The sequence below is a fragment of the Acanthochromis polyacanthus genome, chromosome 10, assembly GCF_021347895.1.
Source record: "Acanthochromis polyacanthus isolate Apoly-LR-REF ecotype Palm Island chromosome 10, KAUST_Apoly_ChrSc, whole genome shotgun sequence".
Lineage (NCBI taxonomy): Eukaryota > Metazoa > Chordata > Actinopteri > Pomacentridae > Acanthochromis > Acanthochromis polyacanthus.
This window is the reverse complement of record NC_067122.1, coordinates 34,779,398-34,802,426: the sequence shown is the minus strand read 5'-3', so window position 1 is coordinate 34,802,426 and position 23,029 is coordinate 34,779,398. Positions and strand designations below refer to the sequence as shown.

The 23,029-nt window shown below is 43.8% G+C and overlaps 1 protein-coding gene and 3 non-coding genes across 7 annotated transcripts; all 4 read right to left on the bottom strand.

Annotated features, from left to right (window-relative positions):
* Window positions 1-8,865: 8,865 nt before the first annotated feature.
* On the bottom strand, window positions 8,866-8,947 carry trnas-gcu (transfer RNA serine (anticodon GCU)). The gene has a single exon. It is a non-coding gene; the product is annotated as a tRNA-Ser (tRNA).
* A 280-nt stretch (window positions 8,948-9,227) lies between these two features.
* On the bottom strand, window positions 9,228-15,237 carry LOC110962542 (uncharacterized). Of its 4 annotated transcripts, none has more exons than XM_051954058.1 (10): window positions 15,164-15,237; window positions 14,310-14,513; window positions 12,420-12,633; window positions 11,655-12,230; window positions 11,365-11,577; window positions 11,031-11,150; window positions 10,702-10,868; window positions 10,528-10,629; window positions 10,124-10,381; window positions 9,228-10,040 (listed from the first exon to the last, which is right to left on the bottom strand). In XM_051954058.1, the coding sequence occupies exons 2-6, from the start codon at window positions 14,511-14,513 to the stop codon at window positions 11,143-11,145; spliced, it is 1,215 nt and encodes a 404-aa protein (XP_051810018.1). In that variant the 5' UTR covers window positions 15,164-15,237; the 3' UTR covers window positions 9,228-10,040; window positions 10,124-10,381; window positions 10,528-10,629; window positions 10,702-10,868; window positions 11,031-11,142. The 4 variants fall into 4 exon arrangements, with proteins under 4 accessions (XP_051810018.1, XP_022066230.1, XP_051810019.1 ...); XM_022210538.2 differs by having other exon boundaries at window positions 11,031-11,242; window positions 15,164-15,234; XM_051954059.1 differs by having other exon boundaries at window positions 10,124-10,359; window positions 11,031-11,242; window positions 15,164-15,234.
* Window positions 15,238-15,827: 590 nt separating this feature from the next.
* On the bottom strand, window positions 15,828-15,909 carry trnas-gcu (transfer RNA serine (anticodon GCU)). The gene has a single exon. It is a non-coding gene; the product is annotated as a tRNA-Ser (tRNA).
* A 2,121-nt stretch (window positions 15,910-18,030) lies between these two features.
* On the bottom strand, window positions 18,031-18,112 carry trnas-gcu (transfer RNA serine (anticodon GCU)). The gene has a single exon. It is a non-coding gene; the product is annotated as a tRNA-Ser (tRNA).
* Window positions 18,113-23,029: the final 4,917 nt, after the last annotated feature.

The following is a 23,029-nucleotide window of genomic DNA, read 5'->3' as shown; positions in this document are numbered from 1 at the left end:
ACCCTTATAAATTTTCATTTTAAAACATAGTAACTTAATCTTAATGCCAGAGATCACACAGGGAATGGGAATTCTGCAGGATCACTACAGAGTGGATGTTAAATGTGGAATTTTCTTGCAAATTTATTATAAATCAGACTTGAAATGTCTCATTTGCAACATTATTCTTTATTCCATCCTCAGCTCTCTCAGCTGATGTTCTACAGAGTTCAGGTCTGAAGCCAGGTCTGCTCTGTTTGCTTTGGGTCGGTGTTGTGCTGGAAGGTGCCTCCTCGCCGGTCTAAGATCTCTGCACTGTGAAACAGATTTTCTTTCTATTTTGTCACATTCTTCCTTCCCTCAGTTCTGACCAGAAACATCCTTATGACATGATGCTGCCACCACCATGCCTTACTGTAGCAACAGCAGTAGTCAGGGCATGGATGGTGTCCAGACAGTGTTCTCCTGACACAGTGACTATGCTAAGGTGGCTGTCTTTCCTTTTACTTTCAGTCATTTCCTTCTGGTCCTTCCATCATAATGGCATGATGGATGGAGTGTTCCTGAGATAGTTCTCCTTCCAACTTCTGTCAAACAGGCCCTTCTGGTTGGTTGCTCAGTTTGCCCCAACATGAGTGCTGTTTTTCCAAACTTCCTTAGTTTCATGAATATTGAGGCCACTGTGCTCCTAACATAATTTATGTCCTCGCTCTGTTCCTTCTCTCACCACTATTTCATAACAGCCATCTGCAGAGAGTTCTGAGGAGTACATTCAGAACACATCTCAACTATAATTTAAACAAACTGAAGGCTCTGTTGGCCTCCACGTTTGTCCTAGATCTTTCTTGCAGTCTTTTCTTACCTGTCCACCAGATGTCCTCAGTGTGTTCCACTGACTCTCATACCTGTGGTTCATTACCTTGTCAGCCCTTGTTCTGTGTCACCTGTCTCACCAGCTGCATCTCATCAATAATTCCTCTCCCAGTGTCTGCAGTCTGTGTTTTTACTGTATCAGTTTCACACGGTTTAAGCTGCCTTTGTGCTGTTGCTATTGCTGTTCTTGTCTACACAATATCCTGTCTACCCTTTGTCATTTACTTGCTGATGAAACAATCTGTGTCTGACTAATTCATGTGACACTGCTGTGACAGTGGTGACTAGTTTTACTTATTACAGACTCAGTCATGAAACTTTGTCCCATCAGTACTGTAATACGTACATATCATGCATACTTGTTTTCACCGATTTTCTTTTTTAATGCAGGTACTGGCACCAAATGAGCTAAAATGCATGTGTATTTATGTATGACTTTAAACACAGCCTACTAGGTCAAAATCAAACATACAGACACTTATCAAACTAACTGACAATGCCAAAGAATTAATTATCTCTGAAGAGTCTGATTACATTAACAATAAAAAAAAGATACAATCCCTGAAAAGCAAACATCTGCAATTGATTGTCTTAGGAGGTGATTGTACTGATGAATTGTTGCCCTTCTCTTGAATCTGTGGGGGGTCTTTAATTAAAAAGTACTGCAGGCTGTTTCCGTGTAATGTTAGAGTCAACAGGGTGGATACGGTTTAATACCAGGTTCATGTAACATGACATCAGCATGAAAACATCCAGTCGACAGTTTGATCCCACGACTGAGTAATTGTCAACCTGTGGACAGGTTTAGAGTCTTTGTTAATTATTTAGACTTTTCCAAACACAAGCTCATTCCTCCCATTGTTTGTTTACCTCCTTTCTGAAGGTCTAAAGAAGTGCAGCTTGTCATGTTGTCTTGGCCAAACACCAGCAAGCGTCAACGACTTTATAGTCACCTAATCTGACACAGTTTGACCCCTTTTCAAGAAACAGTTTCCCATGTTCTGTCAGAAACTTATAGTAAACATCCATCCATCCATTCATTATCTATACACCACTTTATCCTCATTAGGATCATGAGGGACTGAAATCTATCCAAGCTGACTTAAGCTTGTTTTATGTTTGCCACGTCCGTGAGGTCCGTGCAGCTCTGTGTGAGTTTTTGGACTGTGGGAGGAAGCTGGAGGACCTGGAGAAAACTCACACATGTACAGGGAGAACATGGAATCTCCATACAGATCCCAGGAAGACTGGGATGCAAACCGGGGATCTTCTAGTTGCAAGGCGACAGTGCGAAACACCAATTCACTGTGCAGCCCTTAAACATCCTGCAGATTAAATGAAGTCCATGACATCTAAGGTCACCAGATCAGGTTTTTGACTTAAGATCAGCAGCTACAACAAAGCTTCAAAGACACATTCTTGATTTTCGTGTTGCCCAGAGATGGTTCAGTCCTGATCTGCTGCCCTGTGGACACAGTTTTTATTACTGGTGTATTGAAGAATGCAGTCAAGCACATGAAGACCATTGTTTATTGTGCATCTGCTTGGCGATGTATTGATTGCCAAACAAGAATATACCACAAGCTGCAGTTTGCTTTCATTAATGTGTTGTTCAGCAGTACAAGTATGACTATCCTCACCATGGTAACCCAAGAGTTTAGGGATGGCCATTCAACCTTCCTGATGTCTAGTTGTTGTTGTTTTTTTTGTTGTTGTTGCATTTCATCCCTGCCATATCTTTTATAATTTCTTTTCTACTGTCCAGAATCAACATAAAGATAAACAAATCCATAAAAAAGCCAATTAAACAAAAAACTAAACTAAGAACACTGACAAAGATTAGGCCTGATCTAAAGAACACACTTCACTGAAATGGATCTTTGTGTCAAATAAATAATAATGAAAGGAAGTGTTTAGTGTAATGTTCCTTCCACAGCACCAGTGCCATGAATTGGAAATGACATATTTTTTTACTCAGGCTGCGCAGTGGAGTAGTGGTTACCACTTTTTGCCTTGCAGAAAGAAAATCCCCGGTTCAAATCCCGGCCTGGGCCTGGGATCTTCCTGCATGGAGTTTGCATGTTCTCCTTGTGCATGCGTGGGTTTTCTCCGGGCACTCCGGCTTCCTCCCACAGTCCAGAAACATGCTGAGGTTAATTGGTGTGAATGTGAGAGTGATTGTTTGTCTGTATATGTAGCCCTATGACAGACTGGTGACCTGTCCAGGGTGTCCCCTGCCTTTGCCTGAGTCAGCAGAGATAGGCTCCCGTGGCCCTAGTGAGGATAGAGTGGTGTATAGAGAATGGATTTTTTTTACTCAGCTTCTCTTACACTTTGTCCATTATTATTTCTTTTTCTGCTTGCTGTACATCTTCACTCCCACGTTCCTGCCTGTCGTTTCTTTAATTATCATACTTGCATTCCACGCTTTATTTCTTTTCGCCCTCACCTTTTCTACACCAGCGAAACCCTCCTGTTGGTCTGACTACCATTTCAGGCCCCATACTGTCATCTGTTTCTACTCCAAGGCAGGCTTTTTTTTTTATCCTGCTGGCATAGTTTCTGCTTCGAAGACTGAACGAAGCCTGAAGTTTTCAAGAAGTCAAAACAAAACAGTTGCTCTGAAATGGCAGTTGGGGAGGGGAGGCCTGCAGAGTTAAAGTAAAGGGATGGGAAATTACTTTGGGGGGTTTTCAGTTCAGTAGACATGTTGGATTTCAACATTTTGGCACTTGTTAGGGTGGACTTTTGAAAGGAAGAGAACTGTGTATCCCAGCTTGTAATTCGGTATAGCAAGATGTTGAAAGAAAATCTGAGAAGAAATTTCTTTTGAAGGCCACTTCTGCCTGCATTCTCTACCATAAAAAGCATTTTACTTCCTATTGCATCTGTAAAGGTTACAACAAGAACAGACATTTTCCAGAGTGTCACATAAAGATGTAGAAAAGTTTTATAAAAATGTGTTTTTCTATTCCAAAAACTGCCAAAACGTCTGGAACAGAATGTTTAGTGCCAGGTTGCTTTACTGCTCTGTGAACACACAGGTTGAAATGACTCTGATAAAAACTACCAAAACTAAGCATAATAATGAGACACAATAATGGAAGTAGAAGGTGGCAAAGAGCTACAAGGATTAAGAGAGGACAAGAATCAGACAGTGGTGAGGGTGGCTTTGGAGAAGACTAACAACAAACTATTTTTCCAAAAGGAGGTTAGCATTATCAAGTGAGTGCATTTTGGTCTCCCACATCAAGTTTGAAATTATGCTTGAGATTTGCACAGTGATGCATGAAGTGTTGTTGTTGATGCTCCTCACCTGACATTAGACTTTCTCCGTGTGTCGCAGAACAACAATTTTCTGTTTCTTCTGTTGTCTTCAAAATAAACAGCAGTGAAAAAGCATCACTGCACCCTTAAGAGATGAAGTCATGCTTCCTTTAAGCATCAATGCAATGCATCTATTACTGCCTTGACTTGAAGGTGAATGAAGTTCATGGATTCATAATCAAGCAATGTCAAGTCAATCATCTGCTGTAACTGAGCTTGACACTAACTTCTTGTCTTTGAAAATGTCAGTTGACAGAACGGTCCCAACTCGGTGTTCACACTCCCTGGAGCTTAGTATACGATCCACAAATATTGGAGTTTTTACTTCACTACAGATTTAGACTTATTTCCTCTGCTAAACAAAAAGCATGCTGTTGATTGTGATGTTGTGTTATAACTTAAAGTACTCAACAGTAAATACAAGCAGAGCTGAAATAGGTAGCTATACAGTTAGACAGTTGGCGGTAGGAAGTGTGAGTAGAAGATCTCAGAAGCTTTAAAATGCTAAAGCATAGCTGCATGTACACTCAATCTCCTTTACTCTGACACAGGAATTATCTTTCAATTTGAAATTCATTTTGCAAAGAAGATGTCACAGGAGGGGCTGCACAGTGGAGTAGTGGTTAGCACTTTTGCCTTGCAGCAACAAGATCCCTGGTTCATGTCCCGACTTTCCCGGGATCTTTCTGCATGGAGTTTGCATGTTCTCCCTGTGCATGCGTGGGTTTTCTCCGGGTACTCCGGCTTCCTCCCACAGTCCAAAAACATGCTGAGATTAATTGATTACTCTAAATTGTCTGTAGGTGTGAATGTGATTGTTTGTCTGTATATGTAGCCCTGTGACAGACTGGTGACCTGTCCAGGGTGTCCCCTGCCTTCACCCGAGTCAGCTGGGATAGACTCCAGCACCCCTGCGACCCTAGTGAGGATAAAGTGGTGTATAGAGGATGGATGGATGGATGTCACAGGAGCCTAGTCTGGTAAGCAGGGTGGATGGGGAGTGATGATTGAGTGAATGCACCCACATGTCGTGAGTTCAGGGTGTCTGTGCTGAACTTTAGTCCCTTGGGTGCTTCAGGACATTAAAGTGATTTGTCAGGACTCCTGCCCCAGCCGCTGCCTCTGTCTAGCCCTCTCTCTCTCTCCCTCTTTCTATCACTCTATCTGCTGCTCTCCTGGCAGAACACTTTATTATTCCAGCAACAGCAGGCAGCTGTGGGTCTGGCTCACCTGTGTCTGATCACCTTGCTCCACAAAGTCCAACTCATCCCTCCATTCTCTGCCAGATCGTCAACTCTGATTACCCAGTTAGTCTGCCAGCTGACCTTACATCTTTCTGTTGACTAGTTGGACATTTTAACCCCAGTTCAGCTCTGCTTGCAGCATTCTGCCAGTCCCTGACCTGTCTCCTGCCTGCCTGATCTGAGCTGTTGCCACCCGACTCCCAAGGATCGGCAGCTCACACGCCGTCACAGATCTCCCTCCGTTGCCTGTGGTAGAGTGTCACTGGATCCATCCAAGTCTATTGGACCTCACAGCACCAGTCATGTCCTGGAGACACCACTCACCATCCTGTCCATCGTTAGTCTGTGCCTGCCGTTGGCTCCACTCTCCTGCCTTCATCTGCTCGCCCCTATAGTTCAGTTTTCAGTTTGAGTATCCCCATTTTATAGTCTTGTGTTAGTTATTTGATCCGATTTTTTAATGGCTTTTCTCCTCCATGTTAGTTTAGAGTTCCTTTTGGTTTTTATAGTTTCACCCATTTTTTGAGTAAGGTTTGGTTACTCACTGTCCAGTTCTTTTTATAGAGCTGAGTTTCCCATTCTGAATTGGTTTGAGTTTTTTTCTGTTGTTTATCAAATCCTGCTTTTCAATCTTACTGGTCTCTGCCTGCTTCGATGTCCGCACTTGGGTTCAAACCTCAACTGTGACAGATACTCAGCAGAGATTGTGTTGCCCTTTCTCAGCACACCACCATATGCATGTGAAGAAAACTAGTGTGTTCTTGGTTTTATCCTGGCCTGACATGCCGCCTTCTGTCTTTGAGACTGCAGATGCATCCCCTGAAGGCAGCTGTTTGGTCTGTGGATCATAGCCGTGGATCCAACACGGTCTCACGGGGATTCGTGAAACTGTCACGTCAGTTTTTGTTTCGGTTTCGTGCGCACCAACACGATGTCGTCATGTTTTTCGTGCCGCTCACCACGAGCGAAACCCGCTGTGGTAATCACATCTGAAAGTGGTTTATACCGGCGGATTCATGACGATCTAAGCTGTCCATCGGCGTTTGTGGCCGCCGCTGCGGCGGCCGCCACTGCAGCCGCCGGACATTCTTTAAATTCCTATGCAAATTAGGCGGATTCATGATGATCTAAGCTGTCCATCGGCGTTTGCGGCCGCCGCCGCGGCCGCCGTTGCGGCCGCCGGACATCCGGCCGCCAATCACATCTGAAAGTGGTTTATACCGGCGGATTCATGACGATTTAAGCTGTCCATCGGCGTTTGCGGCCGCCGCCGCGGCCGCTACTGCGGCCGGATGCCTGGCGGCCACAATGGTGGCCGCGGCGGCGGCCGCAAACGCCGATGGACAGCTTAAATCGTCATGAATCCGCCGAATTTGCATAGGAATTTAAAGAATGTCCGGCGGCCGAAGCGGCGGCCGAAGCGGCGCCCGCAGCGGTGGCCGCAAACGCCGATGGACAGCTTAGATCGTCATGAATCCGCCCGGTATAAACCACTTTCAGATGTGATTACCACAGCGGGTTTCGCTCGTGGTGAGCGGCACGAAAAACATGACGACATCGTGTTGGTGCGCACGAAACCGAAACAAAAACTGACGTGACAGTTTCACGAATCCCCGTGAGACCGGGCTGGTGGATCATAGTGAGGGCTGAGGAAGGGGCCCTGAAAATGTTTAGAAGGCATGTGTGCAGAGGCTAAGTGAAAGTAAGCTATTCTGTCCTGTGAATGGGCCAGCATCACTGACCAAAAAGAAAGAAAAAAATACAGTTTTAATGGATTTTAAATGCCATCACTGCAATTGAAGAAGCCAGGTAAAGGAAGCAAATGATTCAAAATATGCATCACAGTTCTACAAGAAAAACAAAATTTGTTCCATGTTTAAGCTTCTGTACAGGCAGATGGGTAATGGTAGAAATATTCTAAAACAAAAGGAAAGTTGAGTGTTGGGAAGTAGCTCAGATCTGAGGTACAGAGAGAGCTGTAAACAACAGTCATCCGATTATAGACATTAAACTCAAAGTGCTTTTGTTATCTAAGGTGCTAAAATTGCCATGAGTTTAAATTGAGTCTGGATATTCACTTTTTGTTTTCTCTTTATGTTTACAGCATGGTGTGGACTTCACAGGGGAAATCTAGAACACTTACACTGAGTATTTATCGTGAAAAGAGATGAAAAACTGTCATGACAGGGAAATGAGCTCAATTGATTTTCAAGCCAGCTGAGCCGCATCATGTAATGAGATTATGTTGAAATTTTACATCATTTTTCAACCGATTAGCAGGTTAAGTGGAGAGAAGTCCAAATGACAGAGGCAAACATAATTCAGTATTCAACCATTAATAAGAAATCGGAGTGATCCCGTGACATTTTTAAAAAAAAACAAATATACAGGGTGGGGAAGCAAAAATGTCCTGTCAGGTAAAAACAACTATAAATGGGTATAACTTTTTTATTCTTTGGAATTTTGAACTGATTTCTTGAAGAACACAAATTTAAAGCTTTAAGAACATGTTTATTCAATATGTCCTCTATCAGCCACGATGAAGTCCTCGATACAGCCTCTGAAAGAGGCACAGGCCCTCCTGATATCCTCCTTGGGGTAGGCCTCCAATTCCCTGGAGAATGCAGCCTTAAGTAAATCCATATTAGCATGCGGGGTGGCATTAATCCTCAACTCAATGGCGCCCCATCAGAAAAAATCCAGGGGGTTTTGATCAGGTGAGCTTAGGGGCCAAATGCATTTGGCCAGAAGTTCGCCATATTCTACTCACAGAACTTTTGGACCTTGATTGATGTGTGAGCAGGAGCCCCATCTTGCTGCCACACATAGTTGTTGTCAGGGTGGGTGGCATTTAGCCAGGGCAAAATGGTGTATCTCAGAACTTTGTAGTACACATCAGCCCTAATTTTCTGATCTGGCTTGAAGAAGTAGGGGGGTATCTTATTTCCATCTGAGCCCAAGACTCCCAGGACCATCTGGAGATCTCTTGGTGCCCAAACTGGATTGTCTGACATGCTGGATGCGGCGAATGGTCCTCTCACTGATGCCAACAATCTTGGCAATGTCCTTCTGAGGGATTTGGGCATCCAGAAGATCACAAACCCTATTGTGTTTTGCTTGTTGCTTGCTCACTTCACAATGCACCAAGGTCTGACAAATACCAAAAAGATTGGTAAAACGTAAGGCACTTTGATTTTAGTTATTGTTTTGATTACCCTCACCGTTTGGGCAGAACATTCAAACTTGTCAATAGGACATTTTTGAATTTTTATTTGAATCAGGTGTGTTGAAAGAGGGAAACATCTAAAACATGCAGGATAGTGGCCCTCCAGGAACGGAGTTTGACTCCCCTGCGCTAGAGTGTGACAGGGCCTTAAGAAAGGCTTAAATCCTTCTGGTAGGGTCTTAACCCCAGTAGAGCTTTGTCTAAACATCTTGGAGTCCGACAAGGATGGGAGTCGAACCCACGCGTGCAGAGCACAATGGATTAGCAGTCCATCGCCTTAACCACTCGGCCAAAAATGGGGCAAAAGGGTCTGCCCCACGGGGGGAAAAGGGAAAAAAAGAGAGGAAGGAGGGGGGGAAAAGAGGGGGAAGAGAAAAAGAAAAGGAGAATGTACAGCATCTAAATTCAGTTTTCTACTCTCATATGATGTCATCTCAACATTGTTTACATTTGCTTCAGGACTTAAAATATATAATCACTTGAACTTTTATAGCTCTTGTGGGACTCACTGTCACGAGTCTAATAATGAGTGTCCTCAGGAAATGAAATAAAACATGGGAGGCAATTTTTGGCTAAACCAAATTATTAAAACTTTATTGCAACAAGCAATTCACAAACTGTCAAACAGACAGTAAAAACAGAGACATAAAATGGCAGAACAATAAACTGTGAGCTATTGTAAGGTCTTTCTCCAGTTCTCCAGTGTCTGTCCTGAGGCTGGACAGAACCATTGTCCCTTCAGCTGGGTGTGTCCAGTTGTTTTATTTTTGTCCTGCCCACACTGCTTGCAAGTGTAGTGGTATTTGTCCTTTACAAGTCTCTTTTTTGGAGGTTCTCCCCTGGCCATGAGCTCCTCATCCTCTTGAGCAGCTTTTTTCAGCCTCCAAGCACGTTGCCTTGGTTCAGATGGAGGGCGCACTGAAGGAGCTTTCTGCACTGGAGGAACATCAGGACATAGAGGAGCTGGCTGCACTGTAGGACCACCAGGACATGGAGGAACATCAGGACATAGAGGAGCTGGCTGCACTGTAGGACCACCAGGACCTGGAGGAGCTGACTGCACGGCAGGAGCAAAGGCAAATGGAGGCTGCATGTAGGGAGCATATAGATAAGGAGACAGATGCTGCCACTGATGAAACTGCTGACGTTGGGGGAAAATGGGATAGCACACAGGCTGCTTATTTGATGCCAGAGTTCTCTGGCGAGGGAAAGCTTCTCCCTCATGGTTTTCAGGCTCTTCAAATGTCATTGTCTCACGTGCTTGTTGCACAGGAGCATCTGGAAGTGTGTTCACAGCAGGAAGAGGCTCCTTTGCCAGATTGAGCTGCTTGGGAAGTATAGTGCCTTGTAGCAGCATATCCCTGTTCCTCCTCTTATCCCTCCTGAGTAGCCTTGAAGACAAACATTTATTAGTTCATACATGTGAACCTTTATCTAACAAGCATCTTTAAATGGTAAATGAAATAAAACATACCATGAAGAGACAGTGGTGTTGTTAATCGGCACCAGAACCAAGTTTGTCTTGTCCAGGACAATCCTGCTGTCCTCCAGGAGCTGTCTGATGTGGCTGTAGATGCTGACGATGGATTGAGGGATGGGCATGGTTTTCCCCTTGGTGTCCTTTGGCCTGTTGCGTGCTTGCTCAAACTCTTTGGCAAGTCGGAGGCAAACACACTCACTGACCCTGTTTACCTCAGGGTCCTGGGCAGCCTGGCCATGAGTCATGTATAGTCTGTAGGAGAAATTGATGATAGACGTTGATGTTCCATATACTCTGAACAAGGTGCAAAGCTGGTGTAATATGAACTTGACATTTTTCGCAGTAACATGCACTGTCTAACTATATTTGCATTGATAATAGAAATTGTGGTAATGCACCTTTCTGCAGCTTGTAGTCCAGGTGCAGAGGTACTCGGCTTCCTGGGAGCTCTCCATGGTCCTGCTGACACACGTGCCTTCTTCCTTGCCTTCCGGGAATACCTATCAAATCAAACAGACTTTAATTTACTTCATTTGTTTCATGGAATGTATGTGTAATTCTTTTTGTTGTACCTTGATGGTGCCTTGTCCATGTCATGGAGAGCTGTGTACAGCTGGACTATGTCTGCCTCCTCCTTGGCTGACAAAGCGGTTATTGTACGGTTAAGACCAACTAGATAGGCTGCCAGGGCATCAACTGTCTCCCATCCCACAGCTCCTCTGGAGTCACATTGGCTGTTCTGAAAGTGATAAGTGAGAAAACAAAACAAGCAAATTAATGATCAGTTTCTTATTTATGTGAGCATTGCAGATTTATCAGTCATTCAGCTTGTTGAAATGTATATTTCAGGTAAGTATAGTATCTATGAGTAGGCTTAAGTGTTACAGAAAATGTTACTGACCTCTGTGACTTGGACTTCTGGTTCAGAGTCACTCGCCGCCAACTGGTCATTTTCATCACTAACCACCAGCTCAGACACATGTATGGTGCAATCTGCCTCATCGTCCTCCTCCTCAAGCTCCTGTGAGGGGATTTCAGAGACATCATGTGATGGAGTAAGCAAGTCCCCTCTGTTGGTCTGGGCCAATAAATACTCCACCGCTATGCGCTCCTCTGTAAGCAGTATGAACATGAGGTGAGAAAAGCATATGTACATCCCTCTCCTCTGTGTAGAGGTTACCAAAGAGGGAAGGTAATACTCTGGTCTACCAGTGTTGCTCTGAGAGCTCTCTTACTTGTAGGTTTCCCTGGTGGGGTGAACTCTGTCACTAGAGGACGACCATGGACCTGCTGGCTTAAATTGTTAAGGTGGGACATCAGTCGAACATCAAAGCTTCTAAGGGTTGAGGCCCCCTCCACAGATACTGCCTCCTTGGCCCGTCTCATGTTCCACCTTGATAGTCCCTCCAGCATGTACATCTGCATATGTAATGCATTGCACTGCCAGCCTAAGAACCATAATACTCACTTCAAGTCAATGATTACTGTAAACTGAATACATAAACTTTAAGTTATGCAAATGTACCTGGAATGAAACTACACTGGTGTCTGTGGAAACTCTCCAGGGAGGAGGAACCCCTGGCACACCGAAGGATGTCCAACTCTTTGCCACCCTTTTGGAGTGTCCCCACCTTAGTGTAGAGTGGAACACCTGGAGGGTCTTGGAGGCACTCCAGGTGCTTCTGCTGCACCTCCCAAACATGGCGCATGCTGTCCTGGCTCACCAAAGGCAACCCAGTAGTGTCTGACAGCTCCCACATGGATTCCAGCAGTCCCGAAATCATTTGGCGCATCGCCTCCACACCACGCGTCCTCCTCCGGCAGTGTCTCCTCAGTTCCCCCATCTTGAGAATAATCTGCTCCTCAGTGGGAGCAAATCCACTGTGGTTGCTTTTCCACTCCTCTCTCTTTGCCTCTTTCAGGCACTGCACATCCCCCTGATCCCATTCAAAAACACAGGCTGACAGTTTGGCACAAAAAGTGCCATATAGAGGGTGGTGCTCTGTCGTGAGACCACAGTTGAAGCGCCTCATGAAGTGGAAACTGTCCAAGCGCACAGCAGACCTCCATGGATGGAAGAGTTTGGTAACTGAGGACACACCTGTAAAAAAACAAAGTTAGCTTTTTAATTCACGTGTTTATTTTTATTTGACCTATATTTAAGCAGTTAACACTTTTAATCCAAATTGTTCTGTGTGGGTGCGTGTATGTGTGTGTGCGTGTGAGTGTGAGAGAGAAATAGATACAAGCAATTTACATATTTATATGATAAAATGCCCTTTTCACCCACCTGACTGGTTGCAGCAGTCCCGGTCGACATAGATGACCTCAGGTTCAGCTTTCCCTGCATTCTTGTATCGTGTGACAATGCCTTGACACAACTCTTCCAGCCCTGCACCTTCACCCGTTGTCAGAACTGAATTCAGTACTTGGCCAAACTCGTTCCCAATGTTTGTCATCCACGTCGCACTACCCCCTATTTCCCCTGCTAGCTTCTTGGTGACCTGTAAACCAAACACAAGCACAGGTAAATCAGTCTCATTTTGGTTGTATTTATACAGGGAATAGTTTATACATTTTTATTTTCATACATTAATTTTATGATCCCTAACCTTCTTTGTTGAATCCATCTTAAGAATTCTACCATAAACTGAGGTGATGACTCCCTTCATTTCATCAAGATGGCTGAGGATGTCATTAGAATGTGCTGTCTCAAACCACTGAGCAAGAGGAGGGGACCTGAAGGGTGGTGGATCGGGAAAGGAGATATCTGCAGAGGGGACAAAGGTGGCCATCTTCTTATAGTGCACACAGTCTGAGAGGTAGCGGACGGTCTGACGCGCCCACTCCTCGCTATGTGCTTCCTCTATCGCAGCCTGAAAGTAGGAGGAGCTGTTGCCGCTGGTTCTCGGCTTCAGGAAAGTCATGCATTTCCTGTCCAGAGCCAGGTGTGTTGTGAGGACAGCAGGAAACATGCTCCTGTGCCCTACATCCAGCTGGGAGAGCAGGTCCTGGCTCCATGGGCAGACTGGCAAAGAGCACTTACTACAGCGTGGATAGTCTCCTCCCACTAGGTAGTAGCGGCTATCCACATCAATCACCTCCCTGACCTTTCTGTAGATTCCAGAGCTGTTCATTTTGCGGGAGCATTGGGGGCATTTTAAAGGAATTCCCCACATCCTCATTGGTGCCCAGATGAAAAGCCTTTGTCGGTAGTACCACCCAGGCTCAGGCGGAGATGGTTTGGACTCAGGTGAGGGCGAAAACCAGCACTCGTCTCTAAGTTTTTGTTTTAACTGCCCTGTAGGCTTATATAGACACTTTGCTATCCACACCTGATCTGCCTCACGGATTGCTTTCCGAAACTGCTCTGGCAGAAAACTTTTCCAATTTATAGTAGTTGATATAAATTGAGCTGCAGTGTGGGGTGGCGTGGCTGAGAAACCTGGAGGGAGTAGAGATGGGGCTAACGTCGCTGGTGCCGGTGGTACTGCTGTCTGCACCAATGGCACTGCCACCGGTGGTGGTGGCAGTGCTGCTGGTGTTTGTGGTGGTGCTTCTGGCGTCCTTGACAGTGCTGCTGATGTTTGTGGTGGTGCTGCTGGCATCCTTGGCACAGCTTTTGGCTTTGCTGGCACTGCTGCTGGCTTTTGTGGAGATGACACAATGAATCCTGCATAGTGAACCTGTTGGATATGGTTCAGAAGACCAATAGCACCCTGCACCTTGGCCCCGCAAGTGTCGCATTTCTCATCAGTATGGTGGTCTAACAGGTGCTCAGAAAATTTGTCTCCTTCCACAAGTTGGTTGCACTTGTAGCACTGCACTCCCTGTCCTGTCACTGATGGTCCTGCTGCCTTAGTGTCTCTTCTCCCTGCCTCTGTGTTGTCCTCAACTCCACCTGCCTCTGTGTCTCCTCTCAGTCTCTCTGTGTTGCCTTGGGTTTCCCCTGCTTCTTTGTCTTCTCTCCTTGTATCCACATGCCCTCTATCTGTCTCCGTGCCTCCTTTCTCTACCTCTGTGCTGACTGGGACTCGCCCTGCTTCAGTCTGAACCTCTGCTGCCTCACTGGATCCTGCACCTGATGGCTGAACTGCCTGCTGGTGTGGGGGTACAACAAGAGGCTTTGAAAACATCAACTATCACCACAAGCAATCAATTAGTAAATTATTTCACCAACCTTATGGAACCCACAGGTGCACTGTAGACTTCTGCCAAACAGATCCTTTGTATGGCTCTGCAGGGGGCAAGCATCAATGTTCTCCAAGGCCTTTTTCCACTTCTTAGAGCCTGGGCGTTTGCCAGTTGAAAAGTGGTATTGGCCCTGAGCATATTTGGAGCAGATGTCCCTCCAGTAACTATCTGGCTTTCCAGTCTTAGTCATCTGCAAACATTAAATATAAAACACAGGAAGTCACTAAACCTGGTAAAATTCCCATAATAATTAGCCAGGTTATTAATTTGTCAGGTTATTATTCAGTGTAGATTATACTATATAGATTATAAACTCTAACGTGTTTGTATAATATTGAGAACAAATATTTATTGATTTTACTTAAATTACTTTTATACATATTGTATAATATGCATTATACAATCATATATTGATGTTTACATCCTAGGGCACAGCAAATCAGCTGTTTGCACATACAACGGTCTATTGAAGATTTGGTGAAAACGCAGATAGAAGAGTCTCAAAAAAATGTCATTACCCTGATGAAAAACGTCACTTGCCACAATTATTTCACGTCTAAATGCTTTTTTAGAGAAATCGGCTTTGTTTATATGTCAAAAAAACATATAGTTATTCAGTAATCTTCTGATTCTGTGGTATTTATAGTCGCACAGTGCGAGTATGTACGCAGGCAGAAACTGCGGTAGAAAAGCGGACCACGTAACACGGAAGTTGAAATATACTCTTAATATCAAGTTCACAGAATCCACAACAAATCATCTATTGTTTTGACACACGGTTTAAAGTTCGGCGTATTTAGATTGTTATGATTGTGAGTTTTAATCAAGTTTCGAGCTTACCTTTTCCCTAATGTTGTGTTACTGACTGCGGTCGAAAAAAACATGGCCGCCAAACCAAACTTCATAGTCACGCCCCCTCACGTCATATGACGTGTTAGGACCAAGGTTTGGATCTGTTCGGACCTTGTTAGAAAGTCTCTGATCTCGTTAGGAATATGTTCGGACCAGGTTCGGACCTCCGTTCGGACTTGTTAGGATTTTTTGTAATGTGTTAGGATCACTAGGCAGTCCATTTACTGGCAGGAACGGCCACCTCGTCTCTTATACCTGTCACCTTCTTGTATGTAAATGTTTGTCCAAAACAATTTCCTGTCACCATATTTAGGACACACCAAAGCTGCATCTTTTGCTTAGCTCCACAAAATACGATTGTGATGGTTTAAAGAATCACAAACAAGCTAGAGAGTTTTCCCTCCAAAACACAATGGTAATGAGTAATAAAATTTACACTGCACCTGAAACTAAGTTGTTTTATTAATCAAACAGTTTTAAAGGTGTTGCTCTTTGGGTGATGTGCTGAGTGACACTTTGTCTTTTGGTAAAAAAGACTTGACTTCTGCTGACCTTCGAATCACTACTGCCAAAAACCTGACAAGCTTATCTCTGGATGAAACTTTACAGCAGCTAAGTTAAAACCACCGCAACTCCTAGAAAGCTTACACACCAACGAGGATGGGATTTGAACCCATGCATGCAGAGCACAATGGATTAGCAGTCCATCACCTTAACCACTCGGCCACCTCATCTGTTGTGTTATCTTCTTGTGTGCAAATGTTCCACAATTCCTTGTAGCTATATTTAGGGTAAACACACTGGATCGCAGCTGGAAATGCACCGCAACTGGACCAGCATTCAGCATGTGGTACGTTTCGAGCTGCGATCCAGTGTGTTTCCCCGGAGCTCATTTGCATAAAGTAGGCTCGACTTCTACTTTATGCAAATTTGATGCGACGTGCGAAGATCCCACGCATCTTGAAACTGTCCTCAAACATCTTAAGTAGCCATCGCTGACCTAGAAAAAGGACAGATTCAGCTACTGGACAGCTTATTTCTCGCCTCGAATGCTTTCAGAAATGCTTTTTGCTGAAGTGTTTTCGAAATAAAAGGGAAAGTTTGCAGCCGAGCCGCATTGTTTATCCTACATGCCTACAAGACCATCAAGCTGACAGCTCAGTCACATGTCCATTTAGTGGAGCGCTGAAGCTCAAGTCCTGTCATGTGACAATGTTGTGTCCTGCTAGTGACCGCCCACCATCTGTGCGATTTTCAGGTGCGGTGGATTTATGTGTGGGAAAATTGCATCTAGTGGACACATGGCTTTGAGTCCCAATCTGCAATGACAACATAGAAGGCAATGCAGGTCTCCAACATCAAACTGATCATATTTGTTCCAGACCAGTGTATTTCCTGGTCTCCCATGATCATGTAATTGCAGCATAGTCCTTATTTTGGTGGTAGTCTTTGGGTGATGCGCTGATTGACGGTTTGGTAAGGGCCCTCTCACACTCTAGCATATAGAGCCAGCGTCTGAGGAACGTATCGAATATTTCGAAAAATTGTTTATACGCACAACTTTTCAGCATATGCGGTCTATTTTCGGTTAATGACCGTTAGAGTAATGTGAGCCTAGCGTACCCTCAGCGTATGAGTAGCGTATGGGTAGCGTATGCATAGCGTATGTGAGCGTATGTGATGTGATGTGTATTTGAGTTGGACGTATACCGACATATGAGTAACGTATATCAGCGTATCTCCGCCGTATGAGAAGCGTATGCGGAATGTCAGCCACACATATGATGAGTGTACACAGCTGGTGATGTTGGGACCAACCCTGTCCAGCAGTTCATCATACATTTCTGGAGGCATGCGTAGGAAGTTCCTGAAGGCTCTCTGATCTTCATTTCTCAATTCAACCATAAGCTGGTCATAAAGGCCAAATTGACGCCGCCTTCCAATCCAAGGTTTCACCCAGATTGCACGTCTCATTCTACGCCTTCCTTTTCTGTGTCTAGCATACTCAACTGCCAACTGTAACAAGTCTTGGTGATGTTACAGCACAGCAACCTCCATCTCTGAACTGCTGGTACAAACTGATACAGATTTCGAAATGTGAGACTTTATATACGCCCCATACGCTGGAAATACGCATGTAATACACATGGGATAAGTTGGCTGTATGCTCAGAACACGTTAGGCATAAGTTGAGTATGTTAGACTGTCGTTAGAACTACCATCATAACATTAGCCATTCGTTAGACACATGTCAGACACACGTTCATTATATGCTCCTCTAACGCTAGGTTTCCTGACCCACTGAATTTCAACGTATGAGAAGCGTACTCGACGTATATGTAACATACCTTCAGCGTACCTCTAGCGTGTTCAGCGTATGAGGAACGTATGAGGAGCGTAAAATTCATACGTCGGCATACGCTGAAAATTTTTGTGCATGTTCAAAAACTGTTTTGGCCATCAGCGTACATCAGCGTACACCGGCATTCTAGAAACGTATTCCAGCGTACCCCTAGCGTGTTTTAGCGTATTCTCAAAAAGTCCGTACGTTCCTCAGACGCTGGCTCTATACGCTAGAGCAGAGGTGTCAAACTCAGTTCCTGGAGGGCCACTATCCTGCATGTTTTAGATGTTTCCCTCTTCCAACACACCTGATTCAAATGATCAGCTTATCATCAAGCTCAGCAGAAGCCTGATAACGAGCCTGATCATTTGAATAAGGTGTGTTGGAAGAGGGAAACCTCTAAAACATGCAGGATAGTGGCCCTCCAGGAATGGATCTTGACACCCCTGACTTAAATCCTGCTGGTGGGGTCTTAGCCCGAGTAGAGCTTTTGTCTAAACATCTTGGAATCCGACGAGGATGGGATTCGAACCCACGCGTGCAGAGCACAATGGATTAGCAGTCCATCGCCTTAACCACTCGGCCACCTCGTCTCTTATACCTGTCACCTTCTTGTATGCAAATGTTTGTCCAAAACAATTTCCTGTCACCATATTTAGGACCAACCCGGTCTCACGGGGATTCGTGAAACTGTCACGTAAGTTTTAGTTTCGGTTTCGTGCGCACCAACACGATTTCGTCATGTTTTCCGTGCCGCTCACCACGAAATGTTTTTCGCTGTGGTAATCACATCTGAAAGTGGTTTATACCGGCGGATTCATGACGATCTAAGCTGTCCATCGGCGTATACTGCTTGTGTGATCGCGTTTGCGGCCGCCGGCCGCCGGACATTCTTGAAATTCCTATGCAAATTGGTAAGTGTACCACCGGCTTATGGTTAGGTTATGGTTATGGTTATGGTTAGGGTTATGTTTAGGAACGATGTCATGCAAAATATAGCGTTGGATTCGCCACGGTTTTACATTAAAAATATAATATACACATTCTTTTGAAATACGTTCTGAGTGGCACGAAAAGTCCGCCGTTTAAAATACATTGGTGCGCATTTCGTGGTGAGCGGCACGAAAAACATGACGAAATCGTGTTGGTGCGCACGAAACCGAAACTAAAACTTACGTGACAGTTTCACGAATCCTCGTGAGATCGGGCTGTTAGGACACACCAAAGCTGCATCTTTTGCTTAGCTCCACAAAATACGATTGTGATGGTTTAAAGAATCACAAACAAGCTAGAGAGTTTTCCCTCCAAAACACAATGGTAATGAGTAATAAAATTTACACTGCACTTAAAACTAAGTTGTTTTCTTAATCAAACAGTTTTAAAGGTGTTGCTCTTTGGGTGATGTGCTGAGTGACACTTTGTCCTTCGGTAAGAAAGACTTGACTTCTGCTGACCTTCGAATCACTACTGCCAAAAACCTGACAAGCTTATCTCTGGATGAAACTTTACAGCAGCTAAGTTAAAGCCACCTCCAAAACACAATGGTAATGAGTAATAAAATTTACACTGCACCTTAAACTATGTTGTTTTCTTAAGGTGAACTAAAGAACCACTCCAACAGGGCCCAACATAGGAGACACAGAACTTATCGCCAAGAGTCTGCCATCCACCAGCATCTAAAAACATAAACATAACTCCTCTGAGAATAATAATATTCACACTCTGGGCATATTTTTAAGGGAAAGAAGTCATCTATGGAAAACAAACAGTCTTCCTGAAAGAAAGGAGATGGTCTGTGACCACCACTTAGCCCCTTCTAATGCAGTCCTGAGATCCCTCCCAGGCAGTTCTACAACCATTCATACCTTGACTCCCGTGAGTTGGGACTGAGAATTAATACCAGTAACTCTACACTATTCAGTTAGAACTTAGAAAGTATTGTGGCATTTGAAGATTGAACAAATGTTAAAACTAGGCAAACAGGATTTTTAAATCAGATTTTAGTACAAACCATGATAAGACTGGAAAACCTAATGTGTCAACTGAATTTATGTAGACCCTAATTACTGTGAAAGCTCCAACCCACTGGAAGCCCATGAAGCCTATAAAAGGCAAAAGGCTACAAATGAATGCCCTCTCTTCATCTGCACTCAGGATTTCAAACCAAGGTCACGCTGAGCTAAGAAGAAATAATGCTAACCTAGCAGAAAAAAAGAGGAGGTGGTCAAACTTTTGATATGATTACATCATATACATCCTGACTGGGTCTTAAGATGATGGGTTGTGGTCTTCCAGAACGGAAGAGGAATGTTTAAGAGAAGTTTTCATAGGTATATAAGACAAAGTGATGCTCTATGCAGCCAGTTAAAATCTGAAGAGTTTGCTCATGTTTGTTCTTACAGCCTTGAAAACTTGAAGACTCATTCTTGAGAACTTTTTGATGACTCCAACTTTTGATCCAGAATTGATTTTTGACTGCACTTTTGACAAAGCTGTCTGATTATCACTGGCCTTGGCGGGCAGACTGATCCACAACTAAAGCCTCTTGGATGAACGTGAAACATCTTTAAGAGCCAAAAAGAAGTCCAGTTGCTATTACCATTGCCTGGATGACCGAGAACCCACTCAGACATACAGCTTTTAGATTGTGCAACAGAGATCATTGCAAATGTCAACTACAGATGACGCAGTGTTGCAAAATCATTCCACACCATTTGCAGCTGACATTAAAAGGTGTTAAAGGTGTTTATAACATTTCCATGAATCCTAATGCTTTTCCACTGTGCCATTTCAGAATGCCAAACATTCCCAGGATCTGAATTTGCAGATGGATGATTGAAGCAATGTCATGAATACCAATATCAAAACCTGAGAGAGGGAGGCAGATGCAAAATGAAAAAAAACTTACACAGAATTCATGAGGGGAATGTGGTTTTATGGAAAGTGGTTTATTTTGACACAGACACGTTGGACAGTCCCTTCTGCTCGCTCCGACAAGTAGCTTCGAATTTCAACACCATAACTCTGCTGACAAATGGCCTCTTTCCCCTGTTGCATGAACATCACAGTGCCAGAGTGAGAAAAGGTATGAATCAGGGAAGGTAAAAGAGAAAAGAGGCTGCAAATGAGACAAGCACAAAGGAAAGGAAGCAGAAGGTTTTCTACCACACAGCTCTCCAGTTTGTGTAGTTTCAGCACTCATTTTTGCATTTTGGCTCATGTTTCCTGTCTCTATGGCTTCCTTACTCATAGTTCCTTTATCCCTCTTCCGTCCACACTTGTCTTGTTTAGATCTTTAAAGTAAGAACAGTAGTGGCAGCTGTAAGTTTTGTAAAAAAAGTGCCTGGAAGCAAGCAGTTGGTGATTTTATGGGAATAGTTGTCAACATAACTTTTTTTTTCTCTGTTGTTTTTTTTTTCAGATAAAATACCAACAGAACTGCCAGTAGAATGTCTTAACTGAAACTGAATGTTAATTTCTTAACAATTCCCCTGAAACTCCAAGCTGCTGTCTGAACTCAACCAAAGACTGTTTGATAGTAGCAGAGCAAAGTTAAAGCATCTTTTCACTCACAGTTAAACTTTTTATGCACAAAACAAAATTTGAGTCTCATTTAGCTTACAGTTGTAAATCAGGACCTCAGATGTCAAATGGAATAAGCAGATTGTGAAAAATCAACAAAAAAAGTCTGAATGCCTCAGCTGTTATTTTCGTTGCAACAATCAGCATTGATCAGACTTTCGTGTGCAGCTCATTTCAGGTTGGAGCTATAGGCTGTGAAAAGTAACTGGGCCTCATTAATTTTGATGTTTATACACTAAAAACTGCACTAAAATCTGTACTGTGAACAGATCTGAAATGAAGTTTTGACTTGCAGTTATTTAAAACCAGTTGGCCTTAAATAATGAAGACTAAACTTAATGAGATTCAATATGAGACAAGGAAAGACAGATTCATTCCTACTGAACCAAATCCTTTTATATAACTACAACTCATTGCAAGAAACAAGAAAATTTTTCTTTTATTAATTACTTTGTGTATCTTTCATTTTTTAAATCATGTCACTATCAATGCCCAAACATGTACAGTGGATATAAAAAATCTACACACCACTGTTCAAATGCCAGGTTTTTGAGATGTAAAAAAATGACACCAAGATAAATAATTTCACAACTTTTCCACCTTTAATGTGACCTATAACCTGTACAACGCAATTGAAAAACAAACTGAAACATTTCAGAGAGGTGAAGTAAAAATAAACTGAGATAATGAGATTGTACAAGTGTGCACACCCTCTTATAAGTGGGGATGTGACTGTGTTCAGATTTAACCAATTACATTCAAACTCATGTTAAATTGGTGACAGCACACACCTGTCACCATTTAAAGTGCCTCTGATTAACCCCCCAAAAAGTTTAGCTGTTCTAGTAGGCTTTTCCTGACATTTTTGGAGCCACATCTTCCAGCACAAGCCACGGTCCGCAGAGAGCTTCCAAAGCATCAGAGGCATAGGCGTCAGTTTAGGGGGGGACGGTGGGGATGTGTCCCCCCACTTTTTGTCAGGGGTCATTTTGTCTCCAACACATTCAAATTCTTCACATGTAAGCCGTTGTAAACCCAGTTATTTTCAGCAGTATAGAGAAAATTCCGACGCTCCTGAACGCACCGTCCGCACTCAGCCGAGAGTTGCACAGACATGCAGCACACCTTCGTGAGGTTAAAAAAAAACCGTGCAGATGCTAAATTTGCGCCCGTGCCAAGTGGAAGCTCTGACCAGAGGCGTGCAGGGGCAAAATTTCGCCCCGGGAGAACTAGTTCTATAGTGGCCCACAGACCCTTTTACCCACATGTACCGATAGCTCAACAGGTTGAGCCTCCGCCTTTGGTGCGGTGGTTGTGAGTTTGAGCCCAGCTTGTGGCATTTTGCCGCCGTTCTTCGACATTTTCTCAAAGTGCTGTGGTCTCCATCCTCCCTACTTTTAAAAACAAACTGACGCCCTTGATCAGAGGGATCTCATTGTTCAAAGATGTCAGTCAGGTGAAGGGTACAAAAGAATTTCCAAAGAATTAACTAAACCATGGAACACAGTGAAGACAGTCATCCTCAAGTAGAGAAAATATGGCAGAACAGTGACATTACCCAGAACAGGATGTTCGTCCAAAATTGATAAGACAAGAAGAAAACTGGTCATGGAGGCTGCCAAGAGGCCAACAGCAACATTGAAGGAGTTGCAGGAATTTCTGGCAAGTACTGGTTGTGTAGTACATGTGGCAACAATCTCCTGCCTTCTTCATATGTCTGGGCTGTGGGGTAGGGTGGCATGATGGAAGCCTTATCTTATGAAGAAAAACATCCAAACCCAGCTTCATTTTGCAAAAACACATCTGAAAGCTCCCAAACGCGTGTGGGGAAATGTTTTATGGTCCAATGGAACCAAGGTTGAACTTTATGGCCATGATTCCAAAAGGTATATTTGGGGCAAAAAAAAAAGCACTGCTCATCACCAAAA